The sequence below is a fragment of the Ipomoea nil genome, unplaced genomic scaffold, assembly GCF_001879475.1.
Source record: "Ipomoea nil cultivar Tokyo-kokei standard unplaced genomic scaffold, Asagao_1.1 scaffold1993, whole genome shotgun sequence".
Taxonomy (NCBI): Eukaryota; Viridiplantae; Streptophyta; class Magnoliopsida; order Solanales; family Convolvulaceae; genus Ipomoea; species Ipomoea nil.
Genome location: NW_017618421.1, coordinates 72,650 through 86,296, shown reverse-complemented (window position 1 = coordinate 86,296; position 13,647 = coordinate 72,650). Strand labels below are relative to the sequence as shown.

General features: G+C 37.1%; 1 protein-coding gene and 5 non-coding genes across 6 annotated transcripts; 5 read left to right on the top strand and 1 right to left on the bottom strand.

Moving 5' to 3' along the window:
• Positions 1-1,154: 1,154 nt before the first annotated feature.
• On the bottom strand, positions 1,155-1,613 carry LOC109147314 (trigger factor-like). Its single transcript, XM_019294975.1, has 2 exons — positions 1,597-1,613; positions 1,155-1,503 (listed from the first exon to the last, which is right to left on the bottom strand). The coding sequence occupies exons 1-2, from the start codon at positions 1,611-1,613 to the stop codon at positions 1,155-1,157; spliced, it is 366 nt and encodes a 121-aa protein (XP_019150520.1).
• A 2,064-nt stretch (positions 1,614-3,677) lies between these two features.
• TRNAT-CGU lies at positions 3,678-3,749 on the top strand. The gene has a single exon. It is a non-coding gene; the product is annotated as a tRNA-Thr (tRNA).
• A 6,906-nt stretch (positions 3,750-10,655) lies between these two features.
• Positions 10,656-10,727, top strand: TRNAT-CGU. Its single transcript has one exon. It is a non-coding gene; the product is annotated as a tRNA-Thr (tRNA).
• Positions 10,728-11,489: 762 nt separating this feature from the next.
• TRNAT-CGU lies at positions 11,490-11,561 on the top strand. Its single transcript has one exon. It is a non-coding gene; the product is annotated as a tRNA-Thr (tRNA).
• Positions 11,562-12,323: 762 nt separating this feature from the next.
• On the top strand, positions 12,324-12,395 carry TRNAT-CGU. Its single transcript has one exon. It is a non-coding gene; the product is annotated as a tRNA-Thr (tRNA).
• A 762-nt stretch (positions 12,396-13,157) lies between these two features.
• Positions 13,158-13,229, top strand: TRNAT-CGU. Its single transcript has one exon. It is a non-coding gene; the product is annotated as a tRNA-Thr (tRNA).
• The last annotated feature ends 418 nt before the right edge of the window (positions 13,230-13,647 follow it).

Genomic DNA, 13,647 nt, shown 5'->3' with positions numbered 1-13,647 from the left:
GTATGATCTGGTAGTCGATGAGATCTTGTTCCTTTTTCTTCCTTATTTCTTCATCAACAAGGCACTGTCTTTCATTTTCCTTTTTGATTTCAACATTTCTGTCTCTCTGATACTCTTGTCTAGCCAAGTTATCTTTCTTCTTCACCCAAGTGGGTATGTTGCATCTTTTGAATCGTTTCCCACTTCCATGTATGTAAGGTTCATAGCGAACGAAATTTCCTTCTGCATCTAAGGTAATGTTTTGATCACACATCAGTCTTTGTCGCTCTTGCTGTCTTTGTTTCTGGTTGCTTCTTTGAGGGTTGGACGAATGAGACCGAGTGTTCCTGTGAGGTTCTGAGGTTGGAGGTAACATAAGTGTTTTGCTTGAATTGCCTCCTTCTCTTCCTTGATCGCTTTTGTCCCTCCTTTCGTTGTCTCTATCGTCTTTGTCATCTATTTCCCCCCTTTTTAGCATCATCAGGAGCCAAAGGTTGAGTAAGAGTCTGAAGGAAAATCTTGATGTCCCTTATGCCATTCATAGTCTGCATCTGGTTGGATCCCATAGTCATCATGATATCAAAGGCCATATAAGATTTTGTACAGGATAGATCGACCCTTTCCTTGAGAGAAAAGTTGGAGTGCTTCATGTTGTGTTGTTCCTCGAGAATTTTCTCTTGACTTTGCTCAATTTTGAGTTGATTCGATTGAAGCATAATCATATCTTGAAGCAAATGCTCCATTGATTTGGCAAGGCCACTCATAATGGAATGTGTTGAGTTTAGAGAATCGATTGTGGCTTGCTTAAACGAATTGTCTCGAGCAGATATTTGATCTCGGGTCGCTTTTCCTTCAGAGGAAACACAATCTTTCGTTTCGACACTTGCCCTTTTGGTATGACGAAGTGTTTTCCTCAACTCCTTAAAATTTGTGCTATTCTCAACACTTAGCTTCTTTAGTGCTGAAAGGATGACTGTCGTGCTAAGGCTGTCACCCGAAGGAACATGATATTCTTGTGCATGCATTTCGTTGTGACCGGAGTCGTCATGTCTCGCACCAAGTGATGCATCCATATTACCATCGCTGGCCGATCTCAGACTTGGGTCAACAACATCTTTCGAGGAATGATCTTTTTGAGCATTGTCTGAATGTGAAGATTCGTTGTGATGTGAATCTCATTCTTTCGGGTTAGATTCATTTGTTCCCAGATTCTGGTCAGTAATCATGGCATCATCATTGTCATCATCATCATCATCATCATTACTCTGTCTTGAGTCATCTTGATCATTCTCATCATCCTTGTCATTATCATCAATGTCTGAAGGGTTTGGAATTGGTTCAGGTTGTGGCACATAACTCGTGTTGGCTTCGGGATCATTTCTGTGTAACTGATCAAGCTCATCCTTAATTTTAGATAGCTGCATGGCATCTCTAAGTTCTTTCAATTCTGCTTCTGTAGCTGCATCAAGAGATGGTTTTTGGATATCAAGAACAATGCTTGGAGCTTTCCCTTTCTCAATATTCCTATTGGTAAACTTATATGAGTAGACTCAGTGTATAAATTCAAGTCGTGTGGCTTCATACACATTTTTAGTGCCGAGCCACTTTAAAGCAAACCGTTCTTTTGCCCACATGTTGTCAAACCGTTCAACAAGAGATTCAAGTTTCGAGGTTCGCCATTCATGCTATCTGAGAACCCTATGATAGTCATCTGTGACGGCTTTTTGAAGAGTTTGATCTTCAGTGAGTGAGATCTTTTTAGCTGGCTCACTTTGAATAGTGGCGGTGATCACTTCTCTCGTCTCTGCTGTTTGAACAAGTTCTTGTGAGAGACTTAAGTGATCATCTTCCAATGGCTGGGTCATTCTTTCGGCCTTCTCTGCTGTCGCAGGTTCTTGTGTAAGAGCCAAAGAATCTTCCCCCTTAGATGTAGGCTCAGGTGAGGATAATTCGATCCAAGTACTTGAACTGGATTTAGAGTGATCACTTGGTTGAGCAACTATGACTTTCTTCCGTATGCCATAACCTAGTTTGGGTTTAAGATGTTTCTTAGATTTGTGGTCCTTTCGCAGAATTGATTCTTGAGCAACCTTTTTATCGGGCTCAGCGTGAGTGTCGGCTTGTATTGATGACGCTTATCTTTTTGCTTTGGCTTTTGAGGAAAGCTTCGTCAATGGAAGCTCATCGTCACTCAATTCATCATTTGCTTATTTCTGTGTGACCACAGCAACTCTCGATGTCACAGGTGTAATCTTCTCTCGGGATAAACCAGGTGGAGTACTTGATGATTTTCTTTTCTTCCCAGATTCGGTCTTATCAACATGCTTAATTTTGAATCGCTTTTTGCAGAATTTGCTCTTCTTTGACAAGATTTTGATGTCAGGCGTGGAAGAGGGGGCTGGAGCATCTTGTACAACTGGCTCAATTGGACCTGTTTTGATCAGTCTCATTTTCTTCCTTTTGACTACTGGCTCTGGTTCAGCAACATTAAAAGTCTTCTTTCGCTTTGATCTCGTCTTGGGTTGTACTGGTGGAGTGACTCCCATTTTAAGTGCCTTCCGCTTGCTGTACCCAAGAGGTTGAGATTTCATATGGTAGATCTTAACACCGATATGTGTGCCATGTCTAAGAGCAACTCCTTTCAACTCCAGTAATCTACCGATCATGAGGCTGAAACCAACATTCTTCTTAAAATCCCCTAATTCCTTCTTGCCAGAGATCACATTTGACTTCAGAAATTAAAGTCAAAGACAACTTTCAACCAATCAACTTTGTACCCATGAAGGAATGCATGAAGCATTTATAATTTCTTTGTGGAGACATCATCAGTCCTAGATGTCTTGTGTTCCACCATCTTGTTCAGAATATCCACAGTGAACTCATAGGCACGCTTGAAAGGTTTCTTTTTTTATGGGAAACTTGATCTCAGGTGAGGAGTTCTTGGTTCGAATAGTTTCCTAGAAACTTGCTTGATCATACTCATATTGGGAGAAATCTGAATGGTAGGTCTCATCCCTTTCTTGATAATTAATAATTTAAATCCAAATATTAAGATCAAAGTTCTAAAATAAATATAATAAACTAATTAAAATTCTTAATTAATAATACAAATATAAAAGCCAACCTTTTTTCAAATAAATATTCTAGTTACTATTAACCTAGTATATTACTGTGAATTGTCTTCTATTGAACTTCAATGACAATCTAGGATCCGAAGGAGTCATACTCAATCTAGGTATTAACACCGTAATACCAACATGGTTACTTGTCATTATTTGAACCATACTTCAATTATAATTGGACTCCACATATATAAAAAGGAGAAATTAGATATAAAATCAACATAGTTCTTACATAAATAAACTTTTTTAAATGAATATTGTTTTCATAATATATTAATACTTAAAATTTAATATGACTAATACTTCTTAATATACTAAAATAACAACAATACCTATAGTCTTTAGTCTGTGCATCGCATAAAAATTAAATCATATAAAATATATATTTTTTTATTTAAAATAAATCCTATCTACTAAATCTGGCCGAAACTATTCATATATTTTGATATACATTTTGTTTTAACCCAACCAAGAAGCCCAATCCAAAATCAGTAAAAGCCACATATAAAACCAGAGTATTGTTCGATTGAGTGGATAGTTGGTATAAAAGCCAAATAAATTATTTTTAATAACCAAGCCTCCATAGCATAGTGGCAGTGCGTTTGCTTCGTAAGCGAAAGGTCGTGAGTTCAATCCTCACTAGAGGCTCTTATTAATTATTACACTTAAATAAAAGTACTAAAACATCATAAGATACAATATTACTAATATAGAAGGAAAAATTAATAATTTCAATCCAAATATTAAGAACAAAGTTCTAAAATAAATATAATATACTAATTAAAATTCTTAATTAATAATACAAATATAAAAGCTAACATTTTTTCAAATAAATATTCTAGTTACTATCAACCTAGTATATTACCGTGAATTGTCTTCTATTGAACTTCAATGACAATCTAGGATCCGAAGGAGTCATACTCAATCTAGGTATTAACACCATAATACCAACACGGTTACTTGTCATTATTTGAACCATATTTCAATTATAATTGGACTCCACATATATAAAAAGGAGAAAATAGATATAAAATAAACAATACTACACAGTTGGCTTTTTTTCTCTCAACCTAGGGTTTATCTAGGGTTTCGGTCGGATCAATCGACGTCTTCTCCGGCAGTTTCCTGGCGTTTGCGAGCAGCTAAAGTGAACAAACAGAGGCACGACTACGGTGAGAGGCTGTTGTATGTGTGAGCGCATGGCTTCTTCTTCGACTAATGCAGCGGCGGTGGCAGGTATCACAGCCAGATGGGCCGACCTTGTGTTGGAGGAGGAGGAGGTGGCGTTCGTGCCCCAGGAGGAGGTGAATGGCGGGGGGCAGGATGACGCGGAGGAGGAGGAGTCGTGGGGGGTGGTTCGTAGGTTCCTGACGAGGAAGCTTGTTAAGCTTGAGTTTATGAGTCAAGTTATGGCATCCATTTGGCAACCAGTAAGTGGAGTTCAAGCTTCTGAGATACAACCGGGGTTGTTTCTCTTTGTTTTTCATCATATAATGGATGTGCAACGAGTCATTGATGAGGGGCCATGATCGTTTGATAATAGTACCTTTGTATGCAAACAAGTGCCCGATGGGGTTCTCCCTGTGAATGTTAGGCTTGATACAGTGGATATGTGGGTACAAATTTATGGCTTGCCTACCGGATATACGTCTGAGTTGATTCAGGAACAGATTGGAAATTACCTGGGGGTGTTTTTGAAGAGGGATGACCGGTTTCAGAATGCGCCATGGAAAACGTTTTATCGGATTAGGGTTACATTGTCTGTGGATAAACCTCTGAAACGCAGAATGAAATTTGTGAAGCGGGATAAAACGACCTGTTGGGTTTCTTTCAAGTATGATGGGTTGCATACATACTGTTTTTTCTATGGGATGTTTGGACATGCCTACAAGTTTTGTCGTGGTGCGAGAGACTCGGTGGTACCGGTCGAGGAGTATCCGTATGGCCCGGAGTTACGGGCGGGTGGGACTCGAGGGCCGCGGCCGGTTGGTGGGAGCTGGTTGCTACCGCCGGCTACGACAGTATGGGGTACTGCACGGGTGAAGGGTGTTGCCGTGGGGCAGCAAACGGTGGAAGGGGGGCCGACGGCTTTGGAGGGTGTTGATGATGAGATTGCTGTGGTAGCCGTGTCCAAGCGTCGGAGGGAAGGATTGGGGAACGGTGGTGTGGGGCATGGATCAGATGGGGATGATATTGTGATGACAGATTTTTCAAAAAACTTGCAGCAGGCGGGCATTGGTTCCCAGGCCCGCCCGACCCAATGAGTACCCTGAGCTGGAATTGCCGTGGCTTGGGCAATCCACGGACAGTTCGAGAGATTGTGGACATGGTGTCCCGTAAGAAGCCGGATTTTGTCTTTCTAATGGAAACTATGGTTGGACAGGATCATGCAGAACGCCTTCGTATCAAGCTTGGTTTCTAGGGTTTATTTTTGTCGACAATGAGGGTCATGGTGGTGGTTTAGCGTTGCTTTGGAGGAAAAACAATACTGTTACGCTTCTGAGCTACTCTAACAATCATGTAGATGTGGAGGTACGGATGGGTGATAGGGTATGGAGTATGACAGGTTTTTATGGTTTCCCGGAGCGACATAGAAGACGGGAATCATGGGAACTTCTGGGAATGTTAAGCGGGAAATCCTCTCTTCCTTGGGTTGTAATAGGGGATTTCAATGATCTTCTATATCAACACGAGAAAAAGGCGGGGGGGGGGGGGGGGGGGGGGGGAACCTGCACCCGGATAGTCTCTTACGCGGTTATGGGGAGGCAGTGGATGGGTGTGGATTGGCGCAGATGGCTATGCAGGGTTATCAGTTTACTTGGGAGAAAAGTAAGGGCACTAGTAATTGGATTGCGGAGCGGTTGGATAAGGTGTTTGTAACAGCATCTTGGGGGGATGTTAATCAACATGCGGAGGTTCAGAATATTCTGACTCGTAAATCGGATAACTCGGCTTTATTCCTCAACATCAATGCACCATGTGTGCAAAAGGGAAGGGGGCCGAGGGGTTTTCGATTTGAAATGGCCTGGTTGCTGGATGAGGGGTGTAGGGAGGTGGTTGAGACAGCTTGGCAGAATGGTCGGACTGGGGGTTTGCTGAATTGTCAGCAAATTTGTGGACACAGTCTGATGCGGTGGGGTGGTGACCATTTCCACAAGTTTGGAGAGAATATTAAGAGACTGCGAATGAGGCAGGAAGCTATTAGACACAGGTGTGATCCAGGTGCGATAGCTGAGTTTCATAATCTTGAGAGCCAGTTGTCCCAGATGGAGGCCGAGGATGATGTTTTTTGGAGGCAGCGGGCGAAGCAACACTGGCTGCGTGGAGCTGATGGCAATACGAAATTTTATCACAGGTATGCCTCTGCCCGTAAGAAAAAGAATTATGTTGCCAAATTGAGGAATGATGTTGGGGAATGGGTGGAAGGGGAGAACATGAATTTGATTGTTTTGGATTACTTTGAAAGAATATTTGCCTCTAGTAATTCTGTATGCAGTGATCCCTTATTTGATGATTTTACTCCACGGGTTTCCCTAACCCATAATACTGAGTTAATGCGCCCCTTTAGTACTGAGGAGGTCAAAACAACTATATTTTCTATGTTTCCTGATAAGGCCCCGGGATCGGATGAGATGAATCCAGGATTCTACCAACATTTTTGGGATGTAGTTGGGCAGGATGTGTCTATGTTCATTGCAAATTCCCTTAATTCAGGGAGATTTCCACATGGTTTGAATGATACAAATGTGATTTTAATTCCCAAGAAAAATGTGCCTGAGACAGTGGGGGATATGAGACCGATTGCTTTGAGTAATGTGCTGTATAGAGTTATGGCTAAGATGATTGCAAATTGGATGAAACCGCTTATGGGAGATCTAATCTCGGAATCCCAGAGTGCTTTTATTCCGGGGAGATTAATTACAGATAATATTCTGGTAGCTTCGGAGGTTGGTCATTTTTTGAATAGGAAGCAGTGTGGTAGAGTTGGATGGGGGGCCTTAAAATTGGATATGGCAAAGGCATATGACAGAATGGAATGGTCTTTCTTGAAAAGAATGTTGGAGGTTATGGTGTTTGATAGGAGATGGATTGATTTGATTATGCTGTGTGTCACAACTGTGACATATAATATTGTGGTAAATGGTGCGCCAAGGGGACATGTAGTTCCGACAAGGGGTCTTAACAAGGTGATCCACTCTCTCCCTATTTGTTCATTATTTGTGAAGAGGGATTATCTTTACTATTGCAGAGAGCTCAGGTAACGGGATCTATACACGGATGCAGAGTAGCTAGAGGCCCCCCCCCCCCCCCCCCCTCCGCGGTATCGCATCTCCTCTTTGCGAATGATAGTTTACTGTTTTTTAAGGCAAACTTTTAGGAGGCCAGTGTGATAAAGCAATGTTTGATGAGGTATGAAAAGTTGTCTGGGCAAATGGTTAATTATCATAAATCTAACATTTGTTTCAGTAAGAATACTGCATGGGATGAGCGTGTAGTGGGATTGTTTAGGCGTGGATGAAGCCCCCAATTTTGGTAAGTACCTGGGTCTACCATTTTTTATTGGGAGAAATAAAAGAGCAGTTTTTTCCTATGTGGAGGATAAAATCAGGCAGAGGATTGGTTCGTGGAATAAAAAGTTATTGTCCCAGGCTGGGAAGGAAGTACTGTTGAAAAGTGTGGCCCAGTCTATGCCTACATTTTCAATGAGTGTTTTTTTGCTACCTGAGTCAGTTTGTTTATCTATTGAGAGAACAATGAATAAGTACTGGTGGGGGAAAGGAATGGATAGAGGAATCCATTGGAAGGCTTGGGATAAGTTATGTGTCCCTAAGAAGTATGGGGGTTTGGGTTTTAAAGATCTTCATGCTTTCAACCTGGCAATGTTGGGGAAGCAGGCATGGAGATTTCTCACTAATCCAACCTCTCTTGCTGCTAGGATTTATAAAGCACGGTATTACCCGACGACCTCTTTTGTTGATGCCAAGATTGGGAATTGCCCAAGTTATTGTTGGCGGAGTATAATGGCAGCACATGGTATGGTTTGCTCAGGGGTTCGAAGAAGGGTAGGGAATGGGGAGAATACGTTGATCTGGGGACATCCCTGGTTACCAGATGATCCTAGTCCCTTAATACAGACGATAATGCCTGTGGAGCTGCGGGAAGCTAGGGTGGTGGGTTTGATTGACCAACAGACAAAGACCTAGGATCCCCATATTTTAAATGATTTGTTAGACCCAGATGATGTGGCTCATATTTCCAGGATCCCTGTGAGCCCGGATTATGAGGATACTTGGTATTGGTATACGGATTCAAGGGGCGTATATTCTGTTAAAGAATGCATATAGGCAGATTGTTGGAGATTTTGAGCATAATCCCGGTGCCTTTGATAATGGATTACATTATGGAAAATGAAGGTCCCCCCGAAATGGAAGACTTTTTTGTGGAGAGCTGTATGTGATATTCTCCCAACCACAAACAACCTTTTAAAGAGAGTGGAAGTGGATCCAACATGCCCTATGTGTGATATATCTCATGAACATGTTATGCATACACTAACTTCTTGTGACTATTCTAAAATAGTATGGAATATTTCAGGTTTGCCTGTTACAAATATTGTTGCTACTGCTTTTCCAGAATGGCTAATGGGTGCTATGGCCAACTTAACAGAGGAGCAATTTGCCATGACAGTTGCGTTTCTTTACCACTTGTGGAGCGCCCGAAACGATGCCGTATGGAGACGGGCCCTGCTACGCCCAACCGCTACATGGAGACGAGCTACGGCTGCCAAGGCTGCGTATGCCGACGCACACTGCCCAGGCGGGACTCACGCTGCACCATTGCCGCAAGGCCGCCCGCGCTGCTTCTTCGATGGAGGATATCGCCCGCATTCGGGCGATGCAACTTACGGAGTTGTACTGGTACACCCGGATGGCTCTTTCAAGGCGGCAACAAATGGAAAACTACCGGGTTGCTTCTCACCCCTTATGGCAGAGACTCTTACATGCAAGGAAGCGTTATCATGGCTTAAGGAGCGGAACGAAATGAATGTGGATATGCTGACTGATTGCTCAGAACTCCGACACCATTTACTATCTAGTCCTACGACCATCCTATCCTATGTAGGGGTGGTGGACGACCAATGCCGGGCAGCTATAACCCTTTTTTCCTATTGCTCTTTGAATATTGTTTCTAAATTGGTTAATGTTAGTGCTCATACTTTAGATAAGTTAGCTTTTAATCAGGATCACTCTATGTACTGGGACTATGTCCCCCCTGATTGTTTGGCTCCTTTCAATAATTAAAATAGGTCAAAGCTCTTTGGCTTTCAAAAAAAAAAAAAAGATATAAAATCAACATAGTTCTTACATAAATAAACTTTTTTAAATGAATATTGTTTTCATAATATATTAATACCTAAAATTTAATATGACTAATACTTCTTAATATACTAAAATAACAATAATACCTATAGTCTTTAGTCTGTTCATCGCATAAAAATGAAATCATATAAAATATAACTTTTTTTATTTAAAATAAATCATATCTACTAAATCTGGCTGAAACTATACATGTATTTTGATATACATTTTGTTTTAACCCGCCCAAGAAGCCCAATCCATAACCTAATCCAAAATCAGTAAAAGCCACATATAAAACCAGAGTATTGTTCGATTGAGTGGATAGTTGGTATAAAAGCAAAATAAATTATTTTTAATAACCAAGACTCCATAGCATAGTGGCATTGCGTTCGCTTCGTAAGCGAAAAGTCGTGAGTTCAATCCTCACAAGAGAATTTTACCAATTATTACACTAAAATAAAAGTACTAAAAAGTCATAAGATACAATATTACTAATATAGAAGGGAAAATTAATAATTTCAATCCAAATATTAAGAACAAAGTTCTAAAATAAATATAATATACTAATTAAAATTCTTAATTAATAATACAAATATAAAGGATAACCTTTTTTAAAATAAATATTCTAGTTACTATCAACCAAGTATATTACCGTGAATTGTCTTCTATTGAACTTCAATGACAATCTAGAATCCGAAGGAGTCATACTCATTCTAGGTATTAACACCGTAATACCAACACGGTTACTTGTCATTATTTGAACCATACTTCAATTATAATTGGACTCCACATATATAAAAATGAGAAATTAGATATAAAATCAACATAGTTCTAACATTAATAAACTTTTTAAAATGAATATTGTTTTCATAATATATTAATACTTAAAATTTAATATGACTAATACTTCTTAATATACTAAAATAACAACAATACCTATAGTCTTTAGTCTGTGCATCGCATAAAAATTAAATCATATAAAATATAACTTTTTTTTTTATTTAAAATAAATCATATCTACTAAATCTGGCTGAAACTATACATGTATTTTGATATACATTTTGTTTTAACCCGCCCAAGAAGCCCAATCCATAATCCAATCAAAAATCAGTAAAAGCCACATATAAAACCAGAGTATTGTTCGATTGAGTGGATAGTTGGTATAAAAGCAAAATAAATTAATTTTAATAACCAAGCCTCCATAGCACAGTGGCAGTGCGTTCGCTTCGTAAGCGAAAGGTCGTGAGTTTAATCCTCACTAGAGGCTCTTACCAATTATTACACTCAAATAAAAGTACTAAAAAATCATAAGATACAACAATATTACTAATATAGAAGGGAAAATTAATAATTTCAATCCAAATATTAAGAACAAAGTCCTAAAATAAATATAACATACTAATTAAAATTCTTAATTAATAATACAAATATAAAGGATAACCTTTTTTAAAATAAATATTCTAGTTACTATCAACCAAGTATATTACCGTGAATTGTCTTCTATTGAACTTCAATGACAATCTAGAATCCGAAGGAGTCATACTCATTCTAGGTATTAACACCGTAATACCAACACGGTTACTTGTCATTATTTGAACCATACTTCAATTATAATTGGACTCCACATATATAAAAATGAGAAATTAGATATAAAATCAACATAGTTCTAACATTAATAAACTTTTTAAAATGAATATTATTTTCATAATATATTAATACTTAAAATTTAATATGACTAATACTTCTTAATATACTAAAATAACAACAATACCTATAGTCTTTAGTCTGTGCATCGCATAAAAATTAAATCATATAAAATATAACTTTTTTTTTATTTAAAATAAATCATATCTACTAAATCTGGGTGAAACTATACATGTATTTTGATATACATTTTGTTTTAACCCGCCCAAGAAGCCCAATCCATAACCCAATCAAAAATCAGTAAAAGCCACATATAAAACCAGAGTATTGTTCGATTGAGTGGATAGTTGGTATAAAAGCAAAATAAATTAATTTTAATAACCAAGCCTCCATAGCACAGTGGCAGTGCGTTCGCTTCGTAAGCGAAAGGTCGTGAGTTTAATCCTCGCTAGAGGCTCTTACCAATTATTACACTCAAATAAAAGTACTAAAAAATCATAAGATACAACAATATTACTAATATAGAAGGGAAAATTAATAATTTCAATCCAAATATTAAGAACAAAGTCCTAAAATAAATATAACATACTAATTAAAATTCTTAATTAATAATACAAATATAAAGGATAACCTTTTTTAAAATAAATATTCTAGTTACTATCAACCAAGTATATTACCGTGAATTGTCTTCTATTGAACTTCAATGACAATCTAGAATCCGAAGGAGTCATACTCATTCTAGGTATTAACACCGTAATACCAACACGGTTACTTGTCATTATTTGAACCATACTTCAATTATAATTGGACTCCACATATATAAAAATGAGAAATTAGATATAAAATCAACATAGTTCTAACATTAATAAACTTTTTAAAATGAATATTATTTTCATAATATATTAATACTTAAAATTTAATATGACTAATACTTCTTAATATACTAAAATAACAACAATACCTATAGTCTTTAGTCTGTGCATCGCATAAAAATTAAATCATATAAAATATAACTTTTTTTTTATTTAAAATAAATCATATCTACTAAATCTGGCTGAAACTATACATGTATTTTGATATACATTTTGTTTTAACCCGCCCAAGAAGCCCAATCCATAACCCAATCAAAAATCAGTAAAAGCCACATATAAAACCAGAGTATTGTTCGATTGAGTGGATAGTTGGTATAAAAGCAAAATAAATTAATTTTAATAACCAAGCCTCCATAGCACAGTGGCAGTGCGTTCGCTTCGTAAGCGAAAGGTCGTGAGTTTAATCCTCGCTAGAGGCTCTTACCAATTATTACACTCAAATAAAAGTACTAAAAAATCATAAGATACAACAATATTACTAATATAGAAGGGAAAATTAATAATTTCAATCCAAATATTAAGAACAAAGTCCTAAAATAAATATAACATACTAATTAAAATTCTTAATTAATAATACAAATATAAAGGATAACCTTTTTTAAAATAAATATTCTAGTTACTATCAACCAAGTATATTACCGTGAATTGTCTTCTATTGAACTTCAATGACAATCTAGAATCCGAAGGAGTCATACTCATTCTAGGTATTAACACCGTAATACCAACACGGTTACTTGTCATTATTTGAACCATACTTCAATTATAATTGGACTCCACATATATAAAAATGAGAAATTAGATATAAAATCAACATAGTTCTAACATTAATATACTTTTTAAAATGAATATTGTTTTCATAATATATTAATACTTAAAATTTAATATGACTAATACTTCTTAATATACTAAAATAACAACAATACCTATAGTCTTTAGTCTGTGCATCGCATAAAAATTAAATCATATAAAATATAACTTTTTTTTTATTTAAAATAAATCATATCTACTAAATCTGGCTGAAACTATACATGTATTTTGATATACATTTTGTTTTAACCCGCCCAAGAAGCCCAATCCATAACCCAATCAAAAATCAGTAAAAGCCACATATAAAACCAGAGTATTGTTCGATTGAGTGGATAGTTGGTATAAAAGCAAAATAAATTAATTTTAATAACCAAGCCTCCATAGCATAGTGGCAGTGCGTTCGCTTCGTAAGCGAAAGGTTGTGAGTTCAATCCTCACTAGAGGCTCTTACCAATTATTACACTCAAATAAAAAGTACTAAAAAATCATAAGATACAATATTACTAACATTGAAGGGAAAATTAATAATTTCAATCCAAATATATTAAGAACAAAGTTCTAAAATAAATATAATATACTAATTAAAATTCTTAATTAATAATACGAATATAAAGACTAACCTTTTTTCAAATAAATATTCTAGTTACTATCAACCTAGTATATTACCGCGAATTGTCTTGTATTGAACTTTAATGACAATCTAGGATCCGAAGGAGTCATACTCAAAATAGGTATTAACACCGTAATACCAACATGGCTACTTGTTATTATTTGAACCATACTTCAATTATAATTGGACTCCACATATATAAAAAGGAGAAATTAGATATAAAATCAACATAGTTCTTACATAAATAAACTTTT